The following is a 25,002-nucleotide window of genomic DNA, read 5'->3' as shown; positions in this document are numbered from 1 at the left end:
GAGTGTGTCATTCATGTGCAAAGTTGCGGAAGTCTCACTCGACATCGAAGTGGTAGCCATATTGCCTGCTACGCAGGGTTCGCACGCGGCCCTAAAAGTCCCTAAAAAACCCTAAATTTTCGAAGGTGCATTTAGGGGCTCCTAAACGTCTTTAAAAATCTGCGAAAACCGGTCAAGCCCCTAAAAAGGCCTTAAATAAAACAAAATCAAAGGGAGGACCTCTAAAAATTCTCCCCCATAAATAAATAAATAATAAAAAATTAATAATAATTTTTTATTAAAAAAAAAATTGCGATCCGTCTGGCGTCCAAAACAGCCGGAAATTGTCAACGGAAGTCACAGTGTTGACAACGAGTCGCCATCTTGTTGATATTCCATTGTTTGTTTCCGTGAGTAGGCATTTCACTTCGTCTTCGTTAAGAAGGAGCGTAGTTCTTTCATCGATCCAACTTGTATCATGGGGAAGTGCATTTGTTTGGGAGTTTGGGAGCTGGGTTCACCGAGATCCAAAAGATCGGCACATGTTTTACTGCCATCTGTGCAAGCAGCTTGAAAAGATGGGCGTAAAAGTGCTGCAGTCGCACCGGAAAAACAGGAGACACGCTGATTTGGCGAAGACTCTCATCTTCCGTTGGTATGAATCTGTTTCTAAAATATCAAGATAGTGAAGCATCAACTTCAGGCAGTGGTACTGGCAGTGCATGCGTACCTACAGTTGTCCAGTCATCGACTTCAACCAGCCAGAATTCAGGCTTTATGAACGTAGTTCAATACACGAAGACGGACTCGTTAAAGGCAGCGATCGTGTGGACTTTAAAAGTGATCTGCAGCCATTACAGTTACAAATCTTGCAAAAAAATTCGAAAATGTTTGCAGTCATGTTCCCAGCCAGTGACATTGCTAAAAACTACCACTGTGGGGAAAGGAAGACTTCGTACCTGGCTACATTTGGCATCGCTGCCCACTTTTCATCTCTACTGCCTCAAAGCCAAAAAAGACAGAATAGAGACTGACATATCAACGCTTATTGAGAAGGCTGACAGGCTGTGTGAGGAGGCAGAAGAAAAGAGGAATCTGAGGTTTATCACCGAGGCCAATGCACTCAGAGGCAGAGCAAAGGACAAGACAGCCACTTTGGCACCTCTGCAGCAACAAATGGAGGAGGCACTGGGTAGGCTCAAGGAGCTAGAGTAGGGGTGCTGAAACAGACATTAGTAGAAGACATTTGTGTATATAGTTGCAATTGTAGTTAGAATCTGTTTTTCTGTATACTGTTATGAAGACATTGACAAGGGTCATATCAATGAGAACTACCACAGGGGTTGGCCGGTGATTACTGTCACAGGTACTGAGGTACTGGAACATTTGATGAACCAAGAACGGTTGATGGCACCATTGGGTGAGTCTTTTTTCCATACTCTTGATTTCCCACGATGGCCCTACATTTTTTTCCGTGTCGGCCCTAAATTTTTCGTGTCAGTCCCTAAGAATGACCCTAAAAAGCCCTTAAATTTTTTTGGTCAGACTGAGTATGAACCCAGGCTACGTCATTTGCAGCTTTCACACTGGTACGTTCGCCGTTGAGAAGACGCTGTGCCACCTGATATTGAAGATGAACAACAGAGATTTTCGGATTTTTCCCACGCCCCTTCTGACACGGAAGCTCTTTTCGAAGAAGAGAACATCTCACAATCGAGTGAAGTGACCAGGGCAATATTACCCTATTGTTTCGAGCCATATTTAGATATGTGGCTCACTTCTAACTAACAACAGACTCCCTGACTGTATGTATAACAGTATGTAGCGTACTCTGCCACAAGCGACGACAACGCTGTAAAGTCGTCCAGCTGCAATGAGCCACCACGGCCCGGGGCCACAATGAGCCACCCTGGCCAGGCACCGCGATAAGCCACCCCGGCCCGGCCGCGGGCGTTGTCGTCGCTCACTGAAAGAAGGATCACGACGTCCCACAAACAATTTATTTTTTTAGTAGCTCTATAAACACCTACTGGATCTGTCATTTGGAACCCGCGAAGCTCCTGTCATTTGCACCTATGCAATCCATTTTTCACGATGAACCGGGTATTTTGGAAAAGTGTGAAGAGTGATTCCATCCTCCCGAGTTTTCGAGCAATATCCAGCAATGCAAAGAGCCGGCATTTTGGCTAACACGAAGGAACAAAGAGTTACCTTCCCGCAGGTAAAACTGGTATAAAAACACAAACCTGCCTGAGTGTGATGAAAAAACAGACTTTTTTTTAAATTAAAAACAAACTAAAAATCATGCTTTTGGTGTCTATTGGACTTTAAACTAAAATTGAAAACAAATTATCAGACCTTCAAGTATTGAACAAGGAATATCAGACATTAGCATGGCTACTGATTCACAGTTTCACTCAGACTGAAAAAACAAAATTTCTAGAGGTGGGAGAAAGAGACAAAGCGGTAATTCTAAATAGAATGAGAAAAGTAAATCATCACTGATGCACAACAGGAAACATTAGATTGTACCGCTACACCCTTTCAAGGAAGGATGAGACAAGACTGGACAGGACAAGAACCACGCAAGACGAGGATCGTGAACCCAGCTTTACTGTACAACTGAAATATGGCAGGACTGACAAAGTGAATAATGGAAGTCTATCATGCGAGAATATAAGAAGGGGGATACATAAGCAATTTGCGTAAACTTGAATTATTTGTTGTAAAAAGTGAGAGGTCCCACACCCAATGAAAGAATACCACGGGTGTGTGCCTACGGACACACAATTGAATTCAGACCGTTGTACATGCAAAAAGACTGACAGAAAAGTCCTATTATTTGTTGTTGCTGCAATGCTGAGGCTAAGGACCCCCACCCAATACATCAAGGACAGGACTGGGACCAGGGGTCCACCCGAGAGCAACCTGGTGGACAGGACATGTACCATGCCGAAGAACCCAGGGTGGTCAACCGGCACTTTCCGAGGTGCCCTCCCCACCACCGCTACCCCATAAGCCCCGCAACACCCCCCACCTCACCCTCAGGACAACAGATACCCCTACCCCCACCCCCACACCTTGCTAGAGCCACGATCTGGCCGGTCTCCGCCCAGCCTGAGGATGGGGAAATGTCCCATATTTGTTGGAAAAGGACAGTGGACAGGGGCACCTGACAAGAGGGGGACCCAGGGCGCAGGCATGGGCCATGAGAGGGGAGCCCCAAAACCAAGGAGCCATCCAGCCTGGCGGTTTTGGGCTCAGGAGCACTGCCTTGTAACTAACTAACTGTTACTATGACTGCCAGTTCCCCGACTGGCAGTCAATGGACCTATTCCGTGAACCAGTGCTACCTCCAGCGTAGAAGATGACGGTAGTTACAGTCTGCATCCAGTAGGAATTTTTTCACCGGCAAAAAACATTAAGTTTTAAACGTGCAACAAAAATGGTTAAAAGATGTTCCCTATAATGCAGTAGGTTTGGACATGCGCAGATACCTCCCGCGTGTAGAAGTTGAAGACACTACCTCAAAAGCATAGAAGAAGATGAAGACGGAGCGACCTTGTGTAGAAGTAGATAGTGCTAGTTATAGGAGCGTCCGTGAGAATTTTTTACCGGGAAAAAAAGGATTGCTTGTTTTGTCACTGTAAGAGGGCCCATATAAATTGAAACTGAACATCTCTGCGAATCATTGCCTTAAAAGCAGCAGACAAAACATGACCATGAAGAAGATAGGACACAAGACTTGTGCTTGTGATCTGCTTATCTATGTTGTGTGTGTCAGATTCCGCTTATCCGCAGGACTAATCAGGAGAAATGTCCTGGCCAACTCTCCAGTTAAAGGGTTTAGCTACCCCTTTACCCCAGCCGACTCTTAACGCCGTGCGTGCAGGAGGACGGGAGCTTCTTAAGTCGGTGTCGGGATGAATTTGCATAGGTGAAATAACTGCCTTTAGTTTTGCAGAGCCAATCTGATCTGCCCTCACTTATCAGCCCTTAACGAGTAACCTTACAGAGTAAAAGGGTGACAAAGTGATCGCTCCACTTTTACAGCAGCTTCATCTCTTATGAATCGATTGCACTTGTCATTGACCGAGTAAATTTAACAATCCTTGTTAGGATCATACAGTATCAATGAGTGACTGATTAAAATAGAATTTCACGACCAGATGATGTTTATGTCGTTGACGATCGATCTTTAATAAGGTTGAATGGTAATAATGGGACAACTCAATATAAGAAAGACGAACATAGATGAAAATGGAAATTTTAGGTATTTAATAAAATGATAAAAATCGTTCATATAACATTCATTACTCGATAGTTACTCCCGCCAGTCGCGGGGTAGGGTTGCAATGTTAAGGCAAAGTTCGATGTTAATTGAACATATATCAATAAAAGGAACAATTATTAAAATGATAATACTGATGGTAAGTTGGGGGAGATAAATGGTAAAAGTAGTAAAAAGTAATAAAAATGAAGTAAGATCAAAAGCATTAGAAATTCTGGAAAATAGACATTTTTGAGTGACCCTGTTAGGGGTGATCAAGTCCTACGAAGCTCAAAGACTAATTTAGTAATAAGTAATTTTAGGATTAAAGATAAATTGTCAAGCCAACTTGCCCTTCTTAGGAAACCACGTAATATCGCTGGTATTATTCTGCCATTACCTTATTATAGTAGTTGTTTTACTCTCTTCCAATCTTAGATGGAGTAGTCAAAAAGACTTTTACCCGCCAGCTTGCCATACAACTATTACCCCCTGCAGAAAGGCCCATTTCTTTGTCAGTGTAAAACGAACAAAGAGTCTCGGACTTCCATATCCAAGGCTTTTATAGCTTTTGGGTGGAACATTCTGGAAGGTTTTGGCTTTACATACGCCCAGTGGGAAGTACCCCCTTTGTTATTCTGTCAGGCACCTTTCGCCATCCCTGGGTTGACTTGTCTCGCCCCTCTTAGCTCACTCAAATTAGGGCCAGGCGCCCACAAACTCAATTGTCATTTCCGCTTTAATCAACAGGTGGATTCCTGTAAATGTAACCACAAACGTGCGTTCAGTTTCACTCTCGTTTTTAAGCAATAGCATAAATGTATCAACATTCTTGTGAATACAATTCTTTCATGCATTCTCAGGCTTGTTCTCGTTGGTTGCACATCATGTGTTGCCTTGTCTGAGAGAGAGTCATACACAGGTTATATTCGTTTCACAAAGCAGTTTCAAAGCATCATATTATTTACGAAAGGTTCAATGGAAAAACAGTTAAGATTAGTTGCTTGCAAACATCCTGTGTGGTAACTCAAGGGTGTCACAGGCTTCCTGTTCAGCAACCCAGTGATGTGGCAAATATCCTGTTTGTTACTTGCAGGCAGGTGTGCTTTGCCGTTGAAAAACTGATGGAAACCGCAGGGTGTGAACAGCTGCTGAAACACATCCTGTTGATGTCTTTATGTCAAAAACAAGATGTGAATACAAAGATATGACAATAATTGGGTTTTTAAGGTTGCTTACTTTGGCATACGTATGTAATACAATGATATAAAAATAATTAGGTTTTTAAGGTTACTGACTTTGGTATATGTATGCAATGCGGTGAGATGGTAAGTGGGAAGGCTACATCTATCAGAGAGATCTTTGCCGTGCTGGTGACCCGATCAAGTATAATTTGGTTGGGCGACATCTGGTGTTCAATTTGAGATTTGGTTCTAGGACTCAGCTCAACACATGAACCTGAGCCACACAAGCCAATTACTATCAATTCGCTCCATTGCTATTCGTGGCCTGGCAACCTACTTGACATGTGCAACAAAAACATATGCAGCAGTTTACGCAAATGTGAGAAAAATTCACTTATACTCAACATATGTGGAGATTAACAAATACTCAAATTAACTTTTCCTTCTCTATTGATCTCAGGAACTATCCGTCCAGTGAGGAGAAGTTTTTATGACCCAGCTTCAGCTCTAAGACAAGGCTGGCAGTGGGAGTGGGAAAATGATGCAGGTTCATGGACACCTTATGACATTGAGGTGGCTATCGCCATTGAGAATGCTCATAGCCGCCAGCAGCCATCCCTTGACTTGACACCCCTCGGTTTCTGCTACCTCATTGATTTTCAGAACATGACACAGGTGTGATTGTATTTTTTTGTGTTGTTCAGATTTTAGTCATTGTGGGAAGATTTGAAAAAACAAAATTGACAATGTTTTGAGCTTTTTTTTATCTGGCCTATAGGTGAATAGACAGAGCCAGAGGTGTCGAAGAATTCAGCGACGTTCTGATATGGCCTATCCTCTGGTGTCTGGACCTCTTCCGTTGCTAAAAGTAGGAACTGGAGGTGTAGAAGGAGGATTGACAGGTGCCCTGCTAGGTGTCGGAATATCAGGGGCTAGCATGGGAACTGGGGGCTCTGTCTACTCGAACGGGGGGATAATGACTATGGGACTGGGCCACCCTTGCTCCTGCCAGCAATGCATGCTTGTCTTTAGTGGGAAAACAAACACAGGAGGCTCAGGAACAGGGATACAAACTCTAGGTAGACACTCACTAACCATACAGCATCTTAAGACCTCAACGCCCACCGGCTCAAAACCTTTGGATCCACCTCAATCAACCACACTGGGGAGAGGGCAGGCCATGAAGTCCAACTGCAGCACCTATCAGATGCTGCCACATGGCCTCGCTATCTCTAAAAACACTGCATCTCCAAGAAGGAATGCCCAGCTCTTTGCTCAATCACTAGCTGCCCTCACCACCGGGACCTCTACTCTTGGTATCTCCTCATCCTCCAGACCACCTCCTCCATCACTCCCGCCCCCTCAGCTGCCATCATCCAATATGATTGATAATCCTCCGTCCATTCCAGCCAAACATTCTTCATCTTCAGCCAAAGAATCAGTGCCAACTGCCACATTAATTACCCCAGCTAGTACCGTGAACACACACCCATCCCCTGTATCATCTTCGTCGCCAGCAGTAATGAAGCCACAACATGCACCATTGTCTGCATCCAAAGTGTGCCATGCCCCAGTACCGCAGAGATCAAGTTTAGCTGGACTGAGTAGACCAGCATTGCAAAGGATTGCAATGGCCCAGTCAAGAGCACTTATTGCGTCAGGGTGAGTGAAGAAAGCATGCACATTTCAAATCGATAACCTTTATATAATGTTTATTTACCTGAAATGTTTGTAGCATCCAAATATGAGTCCTATGCATACCCATCTTTGCACTTGTAGTGTCCACTTGCTTTCATAAACCCCAGTTGCCACCATCAAATAGAATCAAGGCATTAAAAAAAAAAAAGCTTGTGGTTCTGATTTCTCGACCAACCCTAAAAATTGACACTTACCGAAACATTTTTACACTTAAGTAATAGATATGTGAGGTGCACGCTTTAGCAGCGTGCCCCACGCTCGCATATGCAGAAGCACAGTTATGTCGGGTGTTTGACAGCAGCCACGGTGGGCGGCGGCATGGCCGTGTGCCAGTTCCTTTCTTGCGCTGATTACGTTGTGCATTCAAGCGTTGTTTTTCATGCCACTTGTTGCCAGATCGTTTTGTGTGTATGTGTGTGTTCACTAGCGTAACTGCCTCGTCCGATGTCATAGCGTGACTGAGCCATATCAAGTCAAGTTACGTCTTTTAGTTTTGCCGTTTTCCTTGAATTGATGAACACATTTTTTGCACATTGGCAGAGATACAGCAGGCACGAAAAATAATCAGACCCACATAAATTTTTCCTCTTTTGTTGTACTCCAGCTATTTGCCAAAATCATTAAAATTTATTTTTTTCCCTTATTAACTCATTTAATGCCAGGCATGTTCCACAAATAGGGAGACCAGGTAACAGACATTTTTTACCATTTTGACTGATTTTGAAGGCCTACAGAAAACTTGGTTCAATAGCTATATAAACATGGAATCTACCAAAAGAAACATTTAACCCTCTTCTTTCATCGAAAAAAGTACATTTCTACCTTTTGCCATTCTTTAGTAAGTAGCAGTTGAACATTGGTAAGTTTCTTGAAAATACTCCTTTAGAAGAAAAACTGTTAGGAAAGTTTTTTTTTTTTGTGAAAGAATGCATTTCAAGCAGAACTTTTACTTTGATGCTATTTTTATTTTTTTTACTTTGGTGATGCGCAAATATCTAATGTTAGTGGTTCCTAAAATTCTCCTGTTAGGGCCACGTAACTTTTCGCTTCTCCGATGGGGTCCAGTTTGGAACACAAAGTATGACTGCAGGATTACAGAAACGTCAAAATTGATTGTTTTCCAGAAACCCACACAAAATCAAATAAACTTTCTGGATTCTTCACAAAACAAAAGTCAAGAAATAAATAATAACACTATTAATGAAATAAATAATAACTAAATAAACATCTTTGGGTTCTTCACAGAAAAAAGCCAGGAAATAAATTTCACTATTTATGAAATAAATAATAATCAAATAACCTTTTGTGTTTTCACAGGAAAAAGAAACAGCTGTGCACAATCTTAACAGGTTCAATTTTAGCTTATTTGTTAGAGCAAAATATTTTATTCAAATGACTCATATGAGCACTCTTTCGAAGTTACTGTGTTCCTTCCTCATAATTCTTTTAGGTTCCAGTAGGCTTGCAGAAATCGCTGTTTGCAGCTCTCTGTCATCAACGTCCCTGTGAAAACCACCAAACTGACCCCGGTGATACAGCACCTACTTAGCACAACCAGTACCACTCCCAGATGGTTTTGGTGATGGATTTTATCCCATGAGATCTTAATTTGATTAGATCTATATCCAGTGCCTTGTGAAAGTATTCAGCCCCCTTGAACTTTTCAACCTTTCGCCACATTTCAGGCTTCAAACCCAAAGATATAAAATAAATTTTTTTGTCAAGAATCAACAAGTGGGACACAATTGTGAAGTGGAACAAAATTCTGCTATTCTAAACTTTTTTTAACAAAAAAAAACTTGAAAAGTGGTGTGAGCAATATTATTCGGCCCCATTGCATTAATACTTTGTAGCGCCACCTTTTGATGCAATTACAGCTGCAAGTCCCTTGGTGTATGTCTATCAGTTTTGCACACCGAGAGACTGAAATTCTTGCCCATTCTTCCTTGCAAAACATCTCATGCTCAGTGAGGTTGAATGGAGAGCGTTTGTGAACAGCAGTCTTCAGCTCTGCCCACAGATTCTTGATTGGATCCAGGTCTGGACTTTGGCTTGGCCATTCTAACACCTGGATACGTTTATTTGTGAACCATTCCGTTGTAGATTTGGCTTTATGTTTTGGATCATTGTCCTATTGGAAGATAAATCTCCGTCCCAGTATCAGGTCTTTTGTAGACTAGACAGAATGGTCCTGTATTTAGCTCCATTCGTCTTCCCATCAATTTTAACCATCTTCGCTGTCCCTGCTGAAGAAAAGCAGGCCCAAACCACGAGGCTGCCACCACCTTGTTTGACAGTGCACTTAAAACAAAAGGGCCGAATAATATTGCACGCCCCACTTTTTATTTGTTAAAAAATATGAGTCCTATGCATACCCAAAATATCCAATAAATTTCATTCCACTTCACGATTGTGTCCCACTTGTTAATTCTTGTCAAAAAAAAAATATCTTTGTTTGAAGCCTGAAATGTGGCAAAAGGTTGAAAAGTTCAAGGGGGGCGAATACTTTCACAAGGCACTGTATGCTCAGAATGACTCATTAAAGTCAGAAAATTTAGTTCACCTTTATATGTTCATCATTATGAACTGTGGGCATGCATCTGGCTGACGAGAAGTTGAATGTCAAGTTCCATTTTAGTCATTGCCAGTCTCAAACACTGATGTCAGTCTTGAGCCCATTGGGCTTTTCAGCAGTTCCATGCATAAAAAGATTTGCTCGCAGATATACGTGGTGGCAAAAAGCGTGGATATCTTCATTGCATGTTTTCTGATGTTAGGGTTCGTGTTGTTTTGGAGAGTGGCATAGAAGTTAATGAAAGTACTGGGCTTGAATGCGTTTTTCAAAACATCACAGTTCTTTAACTCAGCCAGCTCAAACTGATAATAAAGGCTCCACCTTCAGCATTTGCAGTGCTTCCACGTACTTTTCAGGTGGAAATGGGGCTGCTTGGTTTTCTGCAGAGAGGTTTTGTGATGAAGCTGTGCTTTTTTCAGTTGTGCCAAAAGCAACTCAAGTTTCACATCAAATGCAAGGGTTCGCACCCGGCCCTAAAAGTCCCTAAAAACCCCTAAATTTTCGAAGGTGCATTTAGGGGCTTCTAAAAGTCCTTAAAATCCGCGAAAACCGGTCAAGCCCCTAAAAAGGCCTTAAATTAAAAAAAAATCAAAGGGAGGACCTCTACCGCCAAAATTCTCCCTAAAAATAAATTTGTCTTTTATTTAAAAAAAAAATAGCGATCCGTCTGGTCTCCAAAACAGCCGGAAATTGTCAACGGAAGTCACCGTGTTGACAACTAGTCGCCATCTTGTCATCTTCCCAGACAGTGACATTGCTAAAAACTACCACTGTGGGGAAGGGAAGACTTCGTACCTGGCTACATTTGGCATCGTTGCCCACTTTTCATCTCTACTGCCTCAAAGCCAAAAAAGCCAGAATAGAGACTGACAAGAGAGCCACTTTGGCACCTCTGCAGCAACAAATAGAGGAGGCACTGGGAAGGCTCAAGGAGCTAGAGTAGGGGTGCTGAAACCGACATCAGTAGAAGACATTTGTGTGTATAGTTGCAATTGTAGTTAGAATCTGTTTTTCTGTATACTGTTATGTGAAGACGTTGAAAATGGTCATATCAATGAGAACTACCACAAGGGGCGACAGGTGATCACTGTCATAGGTACTGAGATACTGGAACATTTGATGAACCAAGAACGGTTGATGGCACCATTGAGTGAGTGTTTTTTCCTTACTCTTGATTTCCCACGATGGCCCTAAATTTTTCGTGTCGGCCCTAAATTTTTTCCGTGTCAGCCCTAAATTTTTCGTGTCAGCCCCTAAGAATGCCCCTAAAAAAAGCCCTTAAATTTTTTTGGTCAGACTTGAGTATGAACCCTGAATGCTTTTATGTGGAAATACATGTCGCAAATGAGTTTACCTTAGCCTCATAGCTGCATGGTAAAGCAGTTCAGCATTTCCGTCATGTCTGTTCAAAATGGGGCCATTTCCAATCTGGGTCGATCAGCTCTGGCACTGTTTTGTGAATGAAGAAATGCGTTAATTTCAGGTAGCAGCTCGTAAACGCCCTCAAAACTCTACCCCTGCTCAACCATCAGACCTCTGCGTAGTACAGCACATTGCCGTGCACAGATTCCAGTTAAGATAGGAACTCTTAGAACTACCTGTGTTTAAGTCCCTTTGCTCTGATAAAGTTTATCCACGACACTTCAACCTTCATGACAGAATCCCACCTCAATACTTTGCAGCACAGTGCTTGACGGTGAATTAGGCAGTGGATTTTTAATGGGGCGTTGAAACCCCGTTCTTCTATCTCCCAGTTCACGCGTCCTTTTAGACCCCGAGACACACCCACCTTAGTCAGAGCTACGTCAGTTGTGGTGCTGGCCAGCTTTGACCAATTCAGGTCTAACTCTTCCATAGTTTGGTGCATTTTACTGAAAATCTCCTCCCCTATCGCAGTCCCTTTCAGACTTTGGAGGGCTGCCAGCTCCTCGCACATCTCAAAGTTTGCACTAATTCCACGAATAAAAATGAGGAGTTATGATGTGTCCTGCACGTCTGTGCTCTCATCCAGTGACAATGAGAAAAATTCAAATTATTTAATCTTCTGCTGCAGCTGGGCATATATGTTACCCGCATTTTCTTCAATACGTCTGGTGGTTGTACTCGCTGATAGACTCGCGGTATTAAAGATATCTTTCTTCTCGGGACACACCTCATTCATGCATTTCTTGACAAACTCCATCTGTGAAAGGTTTACCGCTGCTTGTGATCAGTTGAGCAACCCGAACGCTAGCCTGAACAGATGACTGGTTCAGCTGAGCTTGGTGTACAAATGTATGTTGCTGAGCTAACATTCTACTTTTTAGCTTTGACAGTTTGTCTGCTCGCATTTGGCCGTGTAAACTATCGTACTTGTTTTTGTAATGGGATTCATATTGTCTCCACAGATTGTATCCTTTGAATACCACCACCGCCTCTTGACAGATGACATAGACTTTTCTTTGCACTGAATAAAAAAAAAATGTCAACATTGGTTAAATACTTGCATCCTGAATCAATTTTTCTTTTACCTTAACATTCCGCCATGATTCCGTTCTCTTTGACAGGGTCGGGTTTAGGTTTTTTTCCAGGGGATTGCCAGATAAAGACACAAACCGCAGAAGGGTGGAACAAATGTCACATTATATGTTTCTGAAATAGTTACTAATAGTTAATAATGAAAATAGTTAATAACTAAGGAACATTTTATTCCATAAGACCAACTTTATCATCAAATACAAATACCCGTAGATGAAAAATAAATCAAAATACTCTGTGGTATTGTTCAGGGGGGCCGGACCAAATGTGAGGGTGGGCTTGCTCTGGCCCTCGGGCTGGGATTTGGGGACTACTGATCTAAACAATGCTTTCATACTGCAGAGGTACCTTGAGATCCGAGTTTAATTCTTCCTGTGACTGAGCTACTACCTCGTGTTGCTCTTATTTCAAAGCGAATTTCCCCATTCAAATGAATGTTAATGCAATTAATCCGTTCCAGCCCCCCAAATTCCACCCCTTTTTTATTTTTGAGATGTCTTTGAAAAAGAAAACTGTATTTGTGGGGGGGGGGGGGGGGGGGGGACTGCTTTTATAAGTGTACTTACCTTGGAAATTAGACGTCTTATGGTACCAGAAGGTACTGGCAGAGTTCGAGGGTGGAGGCAGATGGAGAATGTTTGTAGAGGAGGTTTCTCAGTCACTTCGCTCACCTACTCTCTTCTTTACACTCTATCTCTGAATTTAATTGCAAGACGTTTGTTTCCTTCATTTCACTTAGCTACTTAGGCCTTATCTTAATTTTGCTATACACTTAAAGGTGTAATTCAGAGGAAATGTATTTGATTTGTCTATCATACAAATTTAGCTAAAATTTCATTAAAAAATATATAAAAAATTCCCAACACAACAGAAATTAAATAAATTTGGGTCAAAGTCAGTCTCAAGACTTTGTTCAAAATGTCGCTTGGATTCAGCAAGTTCTGGTTCTTTCCAGAATATGGCGTCAAATCATGACAACATTTAGCCAGAGAGTAAAAAAAGCTACCAAAGATAATGAGGAAGTGTGTTGCATACGGCTGTTCTGCATCAAACGCCAACGTCTTCAGCTTACATGAATAGCCGAAAGATGAACAATTAGGCAGGTTATGGACCAGGTTTGTGAAGACAAAGCGGGTGCATTGGACTTACAAATCAAAGTGGACAGTAATATGTTCCAAGCATTTCACGGAGGACTGCTTTGAAAATCCGGGGCAGCATTCACTTGGCTTCGGTAGCAAGTAAGTACATACGTGTTCAATTGTTTACTATAGACAAATATCTACCTCGTTTTGAATGTAAGTACAATACTGATATATATATATGTCTGTGTGTGTCAGCTAATCCGTATCCATGTGATGTTTAGGAGGTGGCGGATTTGTACACTGTATAAAGTTAGTGTACTGTTGACGCTGACATCTTCCTCAAAGTCGACTACGGTGGTTTGTGCTCAAGTGTTAGATGCATTATTTAAAATACGGGCTAAATCCATGTAAATAACGCGAAGAATGCACTAGAAACAATGGACAGTACTCTGATCTGACAGAATATTTCAAATTGAAAATATGAATGAAATGCTTTTTGTTTTATCTTGCAAAAGGCCAAGGTTACTACTTCGTCCCTCTCCAACTATACACCTTGTCTTTCACCAAAGAGAATTGTAACTCCAAACGTAAAAGACGATCTCCTGAAAAACAAGAAAGGTTAAGAGTAAATTTAATAATCCATGCTGTTACAGTTTTCTTGTACATGTAGTCCTCAGATCTGTGAATAGGGAGGTCAGATAAATTTTACAAATCTGAATTTGAATTAATTTCAATGCCTCATATGATTGTTGGTGTGGTATGGTTTCCAAATCCATGTTAAAAAATACTATGCCTATAGGATGAAGGAGTAAACCAGGACAGCAGTATCTGCATATGTATGAAGTAATGTAATTTCCATGTTTCAGGGTATGTGGAACGCCTGTTAGAAGACCTCCGGACCCTCTATGTGGATGCGGAGCTAACGACTTCCTCTGCTGACGCCCAAGCACCACCACCTCTCAGCAGTCAGTACACAAAACCAAGGAAAGACTTGGCTATTTAGGATCATTTATCAAGATTTTCAAATCAAAGCTGTTGAAATGATATGTTGTGAAAATAAAAAAAAAAAATACAAATTTGAAGAAGCTGCATTATTCTGGTCTGATCTATAATCATTTTCTCAACTTGTGTGAACCTCTGTAAATATGACATCCATGGTGAGGTGGCATACTCTGGGTTTGACCTCTCAAGCTCCCAATGACATTTTATGGAATGAAACAATATCATATTAACATGTGCATATACAAATGTTTATTGAAGTATCTTTTCATTTTCAGTGGTTTGTAAAAAAAAAAAATAATAATAACTTGGTTTAGAAATTTTTCAGCCCCATGGTACTTACAGATGATATTACAAATCTTTCAAACATTTTGCTTACTCTAATTAGTCAATTTGAAAAGCAAATTTTGCACCACAACAACAAAATATATTTTAGAGTTGAAACTCACATAATGACAGCAATGTCCATCAATTATTAGTCAACGATCAACACCCACACTTTAGTTTTCATGCAAAAAAAAAGAGTAATATTCATCAGCTGGGCATAAATCCTGTGAACACGGCATCATCTTCAAGTCCTGGGGGTGGAAATTCTGCTCGGCTTCTCTGCACAGCACATGATGGTATAACAACCCTGTTGCTCTTGGCGAGAGACCCCCAACACCACCTCAACAACTGTCTGTACGCCACGTGGCGATTTCTTTGATGTCCTTCTCCTGTGAAGGCGTTTCTGTCATAATGGTATTGAAAGACATGCCAGGCTGTCTCCAATACAAATGGGTTTAGGCAGACTGGGTGAAAGCCTTCGTGGTTAACAATGCAAGCCAAGGCGGTTCCATCCAACTACCGGGCGATTTCTGGAATTTCCTGACAACAGCGGCATTCTCTCTGGGATGGCATTGGGTGGCAATTTCCATATTTACACCTGGGTAAAAAATGTAATCAATAAAAATAATTTTATTTGTTTTGTTTTAAGCACATAGTTGTATTTCATTACTATCATTTGCTCGCCAAGATAAGGATGAAATAATGCCACGTATAGCCCTATCATTTATTCATTCATTATCTTCTGACTAAAGAGTGAAAATATGACATACTTGAATGTATGGAAAGCTACCTTGACAACAATTAAGAAATGGACAATGTCAACTTTATAACTTGCCCCTTATATCCTTCTAATACAAATACAAATTACATATTTCTACGTTTGGCTATTTCCTACAACTACTGATGATTTAGTTTTAATAATAATCACTGGCTAAATGTAAGTGTACTGTACTGTCCAACTCAGAGCGTACTATAGATGTGATCTTTAATCACAGAACGATACCCAAGGTTTCGATTTTTGTTTTAAGCTGACTCAGTCGCTAGTGCAACAACACCAACAACAAACAATTCACTGTTATGTGCAAGCAGCATCAGACGTTTAAATGTGTTTGAATTAAATCATTTCGTCAACAAAGTGTACATAGATTTCTTGAGGCAACAACGGTCTGTGTTTTGGGGGCGAAGTTCCACTTGGTCAGGTTGCACCAATTCCTGTTCTTGTGTGGCATTCATCAAATCAATCAAATCCAGTTCGAACATACGCATGGGGTTGAATTAGAATCGCAAATACATGGGATGTTTTTCGAACATGGGAAGAATAATAAAATTCCTCCTCTTCAGTTCCTATCTCTTCCACAGAGCATTCCATAAAAACTTCATCACTGCTGTCTATCTCCCTGAGATCCCACTTGCAGCGTGTATGATTGTCCGTATAGGAAGGCATTGTCTTTACTGGGGGTTGTCTACATTTGATGTCACACGGGAACGGCTTCAACAGACCCTCGGTTTAAAACAGACATCATTCGGATTCCAAAGAAAATGTGCACTTTGGCACTAATTAGTTTAATTTCTGTTGTGTTGAAAATGTTTCAATATTTTTTTAATGAAAAATTAGCTACGCTTGTGTGATATACAAATAAAATATAGGTCCTCTGGATTAGATATTTAATGGACTTGAATGAACTTGATTGCTACTGTTCAATTTTTTTTTCAGTTATGCTTAATTATCTTCGGATCTTTTCTCTTGCACAATTTTGGCCTTTTATCCAACGTATTCTTCTGTGTCAACAGATGGCCATTTTAAAGAATACCTACCCAAGGAGGTTTGTTTCTGCCTCTTTCCGACTATGTTTCTGAAAACTCTTAAGGCACGTGTCATTACATAACGCCAATGCACGACCAGTTGTAACTTTTTATAGATGTTTCTTCACCACAAAGTTCGAAACTTTCTCCTACATTGCCAACACTTCCTTTATCTTGGTGGTAGAGATAACCTCCTCTGTCTCATCAGTGTATTATGTAGGACTAGGTGTTATTTATGCATATTTTGGCTCCGATCAGGCTCTGTGGGATGTTCAAATAAGTAATGGCACCCTACGGGTTATCAAGTGGGCTTCCTTCGGTCATCAAGTGTTTCACTGATAGGCCCACGATACTCTCGCGAGGGTTCAGCAGTAAATCCCAGCGTTCCAGGTTCACCCACTAGGTGCCATCAATTATCCTGAAGGCCCGATTGGGTATTTCCTCTTTATTGGGGTCTTTCTTTTACCACTGGCTGGCCTTTTCCACCACCTTGGCGAGATCTCTGACTGCCTTTCGATGGGCCTTCCCTCGGACTCCCATCTCTCTGAGTAGCCTGGATGTTGAGGAGGCTATAAACCCTCTGAAGTCAACTTCCACCAGATGTACCTCTGCTCTTCGGCCGGAAGTCCTGCATATCTCAGCAGCTTCCGCTCATACGCCTCCTTGACTGCCCACTCCCTGAGCACTGTGAGCGCGAGATGTAGATGAGTTTGAGAGAGGCAGACCAGAGCACTAGATCTGGTCGTAGGGTGGTAGTTGCAATGTCAACTGGAAAGCATATCTTTTTGTCCAGGTCTGCCAGCAGTTTCCAGTCTTGTACACTGCCCAACTGTCCGCTGTCTGTCGGCTTGTTGGTGTGGCCAGTTTGTCAATCCCAAACAAACAGCCTTGGTTGCCAGTTGGCTAACAAGCGTGGGAGGCCGTTCACCCTCATCCGCTGTTCCTCCAGGCAGCCCGTGTGTAGAGCGTTCGTTGTGTGCTGCCGAAGCGTTGAACACAAAGCGACTAAAACCCAGTGGTGATTCTTTTTCCTTTCTGCCCTTTACCAAGGTCAGCACCACCCCATCCTCACTATACACAGTGTTGATGGTGCACTGCTTTCCCGGTATGAGACGCCAGATCGTCAACCAGAATTTCCTTGAAGCCAGTCTTTATCCATGACCTCACTGAACTCCTCCCAAACCTGAGTTTTTGCTTCGCAACCACCAAAGCTGGAATCCACTTGGCCAGCTGGTACCCATCAGCTGGCTCAGGCATCCCATGGGCTAAAAAGACCCAATATGAGTCATTCAGCTTGACTGCATCCCTGGACACCAACGGGTTCCGGGGTAGTTGCTACGACAGGTATCGACCACCTTACGGCCACAGCTCCGGTCGGCCACCTCCATCCATTGAATGGAGGTGGGGAACATGGTACACTTGGATCCAGTGTCCCCTGCATCCTCTGAAACATGGGCAAAGTTCTGTCAGAGCTAGGAGTTGAAACTCCTCCTGACAGGGAATTCTGAAAGACCTTCCCAGCAGACCCTCACAATACATTTGGGCCTGCAATGTTGGACCGGCATCTTCCCAACCATCGAAACCAACTCATCACCAGGTGTTGATCAGTTGACAGCTCCCCCCTCTCCTTACCCGAGTGTCCAAGACATGTTGCTGTAGATCCGATGACAACCACAGTCAATTGAAATGCAACTTAGGGTGTCCTGGTGCCAAACTTATGTGTGGACACCCTTAATTACTCCTTTCCAGGTTTTACTGTCATTGCCCACGTAACCATTGCAGTTCCCCAGGAGAACGGGGGAGTTCCCAGCAGGAGCACTCTCCAGCATTCACTCAAAGGACAACAAAAATGGTGGTTACTCTGGGCTGCTGTTTGGTGCACAGGCGCAAACAACAGTCATGACCCGTCTCCTCACCCGAAGGCAGATGGAGGTTACCCTCTCGTCCGCCGGGATGAACCCCAATGTACAGCCAGTGACCCGGGGGACAAATAGTATACCCACACCTGCTAGGCACCTCTCACCATGGGAAACTCCAGAGTGGAAGAGACGCCAACTCTTCTCAAGAGGACTGGTACCAGAACCCGAGCCATGTATGGAGGCGAGGCCAACGATATCTATTCGGAACTTCTCAACCTCACACACCATCTCGGGCTCCTTTCCTGCCAGAGAGGTGACTTTTGATGTCCCTAAAGCCAACTTCTTTCGCCGGGGATCGGATCATAAAGGTCCCTGCTTTCGGCGTCCGTCCAGCTCACACTGCACCTTATCTCTATGACCCCTCCCACAGATGATGAGATCATGGGAAAGGGACCTGGATGAGGATTGTTCAAAAAATAACGTGGGTACATTGTTAAACGCTTCAATAAAGTACAACCAACTTACTGTTTACATTGTTATATACAGTACTTAAAGAACCAAACCAAATCAAAACCAAACTCAGTTTTGCTTCCGCTGCCTTTTTAAATCGCATGAATGCATGCGCCCTCATGTTTTAAGGTAGTCTACTGTAGCGTTGCTTGAAGGCTGGATGCACTCCTCGCATGTTTTGGAGCACTAAATTTAGATAAAGAGCGTTGGATGGGCATATTTTCTGTCAATTTTTTTTTTTTTTATCATATTGGTTGTTTCGTCGTCAGGTGGTTGTACTGTTCTGTTTGCTGTGGTTTGATTTCAGTTTGGTGTGACACCGTGATTGTGCCTGGCATGTTGACTCGTGACTTGCCTGCTCCTGTCGTTGTGTGAGAGAAAGTGTTCTTCTTACAAAAATAAAAGTGCAATTGTTACTCACTGCCTCATGAGCGCCACAGTATGTTTTATAAAAAGCGTTTTTTCCCATGCCTGCACCCAATAGTATGGTGCGCCTGCAACTGAGACTGCAGCTTTTAATACGGTGCGCATTATGGTTGCAAAAATACGGTAAATACTGTTTTTGCCACAATGTATGTTTGTATGTATACAAATGTACACGCTTTGGAAAATCTGCCCCAGTAGTCAAAAGTTAGAGCACAACTGTGTGATGTTCTCTCATTGACTAAATAAAAGTTGGCCTGTATTTCTAATTAAGAAAAAGAAAATAAAAAGTTATACGGGTTCAAATAAACTCTGATTACCCATGCCAAATATATGCACCACGCACAAAGGTCAACCAAGCAATTATGTTCATTGAATAGACAACTAAAAAGAACTGAAGTAAACTTTTTTGTTTGTAAATGACAAGGTTTTAGTGTTGATAATCACTTTTAACCTGAAAACAAATCAGATGGTTTTGATTTTTTTTTTTTGTTTTGTTTTTTTTTTTTGTCGTCCTCCTGGCCTTGAGACTTTGCTCTTGCTTGCTCTACCCTGTGGTTCCTCTCCCTCCTCCTGTCCCTTCACAGCAGTCTGGGGCCCTCAGAGCCTCATTGTTCATCTCCACAGTAACCTTTGTTGGATTAAACAAGCCTCAGGTACATTTGCAGCACAATGTCTCTGCTACTTTTTGCCTCTTCCTTCTCCCTTCCTCTGCTTTGTCCCATGAATTATGTTTTTCATTGTTTTCTTATCTTTTGCCATCCTCTGCTATAGTTTTTGCATGTTTTGTTTTTGTCTGTCTGTCGTTTAAAGTTTGTGGTGGATACTACAGCTATAATCATTACTTTCACACTAGATGACATGAAGTTGGGGTCGTAATGGAATGGCTGTTGTGTTCTTTTTTTGCATAATCATGATGAGGATATCTTTCGTGTGCATATGGTGTGGAGAGCATTGTCGACACACCCCCTCACAATTCTGTAAAAGGATATGGATGAATATATCAGGGTTGGGCGATATGGATCATTTTTTTTTAAACTTTTTTTTCCACAATGACAATTTGATAATACCCTGAAGAAAACGATGTAAATCTTGACTTGCTTCCCCAAACATCTATTTATAGACAGCATTCCAGAACCACATCTTATTTTTTAAAGGGCTTCATATGTTTGCAAAACATTGCACAAGAACATTGTCTGGCAATATTTAACATTAATTAACTTCGTCCAGGATGTCTACATGAGAATAGGCCAAGTCAGTCAATACAACTAACTGTGTTGCATTTATTTTGAAAAGCCTTATGTGCGAGTGTGAGCCCTGAGTGTAGGTAAACAGCAACAAGTGATGCTCGCGATCTCACCCTGAAGATGTCAGCTCATGGCAAGAAAAGAAAAGTTGATAATGAATGCGGTGTTTTCAATCAGAGATGGAGTGCAAAGTAGTTCTTTACAGAAGTCAAAGGTAAAACTGTGTGCTGAATGTGTTGTACACAGGTCGCTATGTTAAAAGACTACAATTTGAACTACATGAGCAAATATGAGAATAAATACAGAAATCAGTCTGATGAATGCCATGCAAAGAAGTCTGATGCATTGCTAACAAAACGGCAAAGCAAACAAGGATATTTTACAAAACGTTATGAACCCAAAGATGTAGCTGGGTTATATTATGTCATTTCTCACAATGTCTTTTCTCATGGAGCAGTTAAATAATGAGTGCTTATTGGACTCTGTTGTGCAAATATACCTGGAGAAAAGGGGAGCATTTGAGCACTGTCCAGCTGCTCATCTTCTTGCGTGGGGTAACCGCAGACTTTCAAATCACAGACAAGCTAGCAGCCATGCAATCAGTGAAAGGCACCACCACTGGAAGTGACTGGGAGTTCATATGGGTCACTGCATGTCACGACTGTAATGGGAGAATCTGGCAGGTGTGACAACGGGGGGGTCGTCCAAGTCTGACTAGGAAATATGTCTGAGCTTTGAAGAGAATGCAGGGGTAAGATGACAGAAATTCTTAGGTAATCTGTTCATACATACAAAGTACAACATATAAGATCCAAAATTACATTGTGTGTAATAATGTGAAATGACACAGGAAAAACATATTGAACACATTGACTAAAGGAATGTGCAAAAAGGCATGGAAGCCCAAGACAACCCCTAAAATCTCCAATAAACAGCAATCCAGCTTTTTGTCAGTACAGTAATATCCGCTGTTCAGCCCTAATTGATGGCCAACGAAAAGGTCTCATTGCCAAGCTCTGAGTCAAGACACATGTCATGATGGGAAAGAGCCAAGAGGTGTCTAATTGTTACAAAACGTAATGATGCCATTGGTTAAACGAGCATGTCTCAGCTTCTGAACCTTTCAGTGAGCACGATCAGGGCCATAATACATAATTGGAAACACAATCATACCACCATAAATTTGCCTCGATAAGTACAGTAAGTGACAGACAAAGCAAACGCCATTTTGACGCCACAAGGTCTTGGAGTGGCCTAGCCAGTCTCCAGATCTCAACAACATTGAAAATGTTTGTAGGGAGTTAAAAGTTTGTGCAGCAACAGCCACAAATCATCAATGCTCTAGATTTAAGCTGCATGGAGTAACGGACAAAAATATCAACAACTGTGTGTGAAGATGTTTCCCATGTCATTCTTTTTACAGCACGCCGCTGATTCATTCACTCCATAATGGCGCCACAAAAGCGTACCTTATGCCGTCTGATCATATCCAAGTTTTACTTTTAACCAATCGTCATTATCTTCCTCTTCATCATCATCACCAGGAAACATCTTGCTTTGGTGTTTTTTTTTTCTGCAAAGGGACCAGGATGATTGATCCATGCAAAGGAAAGAAGGAATAGGTCTGTGTTTTGTGAGATTTTGAGTGAAAACCTCCTTCCATCAGCAAATGAAGATGAAACGTGGCTTGGTCTTTCAGGACTTCAGTGACCCCAAAACACCACCCATGAAAAGGAGTAGCTTTGTCCAGGAAAAGGAGTGGCTTCATAAGAAGCATTTCAAGGTCTTGGAGTGCCCTAGCCAGTATCCAGATCTCAACCACATTGAAAATGTTTGTAAGGAGTTAAAAGTTTGTGTTGTGCAGCAACACCCACAAATCATCAATGCTCTAGATTTAAGCTGCATTGAGTAAAGGACAAAAATATCAACAACTGTGTGAAGATGTTTCCCACATCATTCTTTTTAGAGCACGCTGCTGATTTATTCACATCATAATGGCGCCACAAAAGCGTAACTTAATCCGTTTTTGATTATTTCCGAGTTTTACTTTTAACCAATCGTCATGATCTTCCTCTTCATCACCATCACCAGGCTGTTTTTTTTTTTTTAAGAATTATTTATTGGTCCATGCGTGCCAGGGATGTTGCCTTGTATCAATACACCTTCCCATAATATAGTATGTACTGTATGCCGATTTGGCTTTTTTTTTTTTTTTTTTTTTTTTGGGGGGGGGGGAAGCGATGCACTGAAGCCGCTATAGAGCTCATGCACATGGTGTCGCCATTTTCATGGCACCATATTGGCAGGTAAACAGAGCTGCTCGGCATTGTGGGAGACATTGAAACGTAGGAGAATATTTACAATAGACCTGTTGTGGTGTTGGTTGTCACAACAGATGAGATAGATATACAAAGAGATCATTCTATAGCTGCTGAAAAGACCAGAAAAGATTGATGGATTTTGGAAATTAAACGTGATGGGTGGTGCCCAACCAAATACACGCGCCTGTGTAGCGATCACTCCATTTCCAGGCATGAGTATTTCGGCAAATATGGTAACCGATTTTTCGGTTCCGTTGATTTTTGTCCTGGGAAACGATTTTTCGGTTCCCATTGATAATGCTCATGGGAACTGGTTTTTACATGTACTTCAAAGTAAAGCCTTAGTAGGCATGAGCATTTTGTCTTTTACGCTTAGCAACCGACATGTTTGACTAGCGTTTGAGTGACCCTGATATGAATAACTCGATCTTGCGCATGCATAGCGCAGAAGCGGAAACCGGTGCTGTTTGTAAACCACACTGACAAAGCTGGGCGTTTTAATCATTAAAAATAAATGGGTTCATGTAGGTTCGTTTTATTCACATTGTTGTATTTCGTTGAGAACCTGTTTTACATTCCACACATGGGCGAATTTCATTAAAAGTAAGCCCAAAGATCTGGGAAACGGACTTTCGGTTCTGTGTTTTCTCAGGCTGGGTAACGACACGGTAACGGAACGATCGTTTCCGTGAATTGCTCATGCCTGCATTTCGGTATTATAGTATTTATAATACCAAGTTAACTGATTTGAGAACAATGCATATTTGTAAAAAAAAAAAAAAACCTGTCGCAGAGATGTTTAGAGGTGTGTGTGCATGTGGCCACAATACACTTCCGTGTACAGAGGACCCCCATCCTCTTTTTTTCCAATCATAGTTAATGAATGCGGTTTGTGTATAACCAGGGGTCATTTAATTAAATATTGGTATTTGTATTGAATACTAGCTGAAAAGATCATTGGATTTCGGCAAAGGTTAACATTTAGCCGAATGTGCTTCCGCGTTCACGACCCGTCAACCCGTGGTCTTTTTTTTTTTTTTTTTTTCATAGTTAATGAACGCAAGTTTGTGTAAAAGCAGGGGTCATTTATTTAAATATTGGTATTTGTATTGAATCCCAGCGGAAAAGATCGATGGATTTCAGCAAAGGTTAACATGTAGCCGAGTACGCTTATGCGTTCATGAGCTGTCTCCCCGTGGAGAACAGATCCAACAAGTATTTGTATGCGTCCAGACTTTTATACGCTTTCAAACTCTTCTGTGTAAACCTCGACGATTTACTCACGAGATACATGTGTAGATACAGTTGTCCAAGACGAGCGGAAGCAGGTTAACAGTCCACTTATCAGCGAAAACATTAATTTCGGCATTACATATTGGTCCTCTATGCCAAGTGTCTCTAATTTTTCCAAGTACCTTTGTTTATTAACACCTTCTAAATGTTTAACGGTATCGGACAAAACTTTAGCCGTCGTGCTATAAGACATATTTTCATTTCATCTCAACTGACTTAGTATTGAACAATGCTTTGTTTGAACGGCAATATGGACAGTCACGTGATTTCAGTGATGTAGGTGCACGAGCTCTATATGTGAAGTGCGATGTAGAGATTATTAGTGTGCTGGTAAACCTCACAGTAATGAAGGAAAGATGACTGGCCAAATGTACAGACACTTTGTTGACAAAACTCTGCTGTCATGCAGAAGGATGATGATAAAACAAGGAGGATTCAGCAGGATAATGATCCAGAGAATGATTTCAAAGAGAGAGAAAAGCTGCCTGAATGACCCAGCCAATCATCTGACCTGAATCCAGTTGAAAATCTATGGAAAGAAGTGAAACTTAAATGAACCCAAGGAACCTTCAAAATTTGAAGACTGCTTAAATTGAGGAATTGAGGGCCAAAATCGTACCAGAGCAATGCATGCAACTAGTTTCTCCATACAGGAGGTACAGCATGTTGAAGCTTTAATACCAAACAAAGGCTTGTCGACAGAGTATAAAAAAAAAAAATACCAACTGACGTGTTCAATGATGCCTAGCAGTGAGGAAATCCTAATAATGCAATGCAGACAGCACTATTGGATGGCATGATGGGAGTGCATATGGTTGCGTTGGTGCTCTATGAGGTACATTTGGAAGTATCTAGTATATCTTAACTACTCGGAGAGTATGCATGACAACAGCTAAGTTTCTGAATGGTGCAGAG

General features: G+C 41.8%; 1 protein-coding gene across 8 annotated transcripts in view; it reads left to right on the top strand.

Annotated features, from left to right (window-relative positions):
* Positions 1–25,002, top strand: part of LOC133506017 (E3 ubiquitin-protein ligase DTX1-like) — a 59,046-nt gene that overhangs the window by 18,439 nt on the left and 15,605 nt on the right. For all 8 annotated transcript variants that reach the window (XR_009796383.1, XR_009796384.1, XM_061829700.1 and 5 more), the window contains 2 exons: positions 5,894–6,108; positions 6,212–7,095. Coding sequence is in view for 6 of the 8 variants with exons in the window: in XM_061829700.1 (XP_061685684.1) it covers positions 5,894–6,108; positions 6,212–7,095 (1,099 nt within the window). In the remaining 2 variants the exon portion in view is untranslated. The remainder of the gene's footprint in view (positions 1–5,893; positions 6,109–6,211; positions 7,096–25,002) is intronic.

The sequence above is a fragment of the Syngnathoides biaculeatus genome, chromosome 9, assembly GCF_019802595.1.
Source record: "Syngnathoides biaculeatus isolate LvHL_M chromosome 9, ASM1980259v1, whole genome shotgun sequence".
In the NCBI taxonomy this organism is placed as follows: Eukaryota; Metazoa; Chordata; class Actinopteri; order Syngnathiformes; family Syngnathidae; genus Syngnathoides; species Syngnathoides biaculeatus.
The sequence above is the reverse complement of the archived record's forward strand: the minus strand, read 5'-3'. Positions and strand labels throughout refer to the sequence as shown.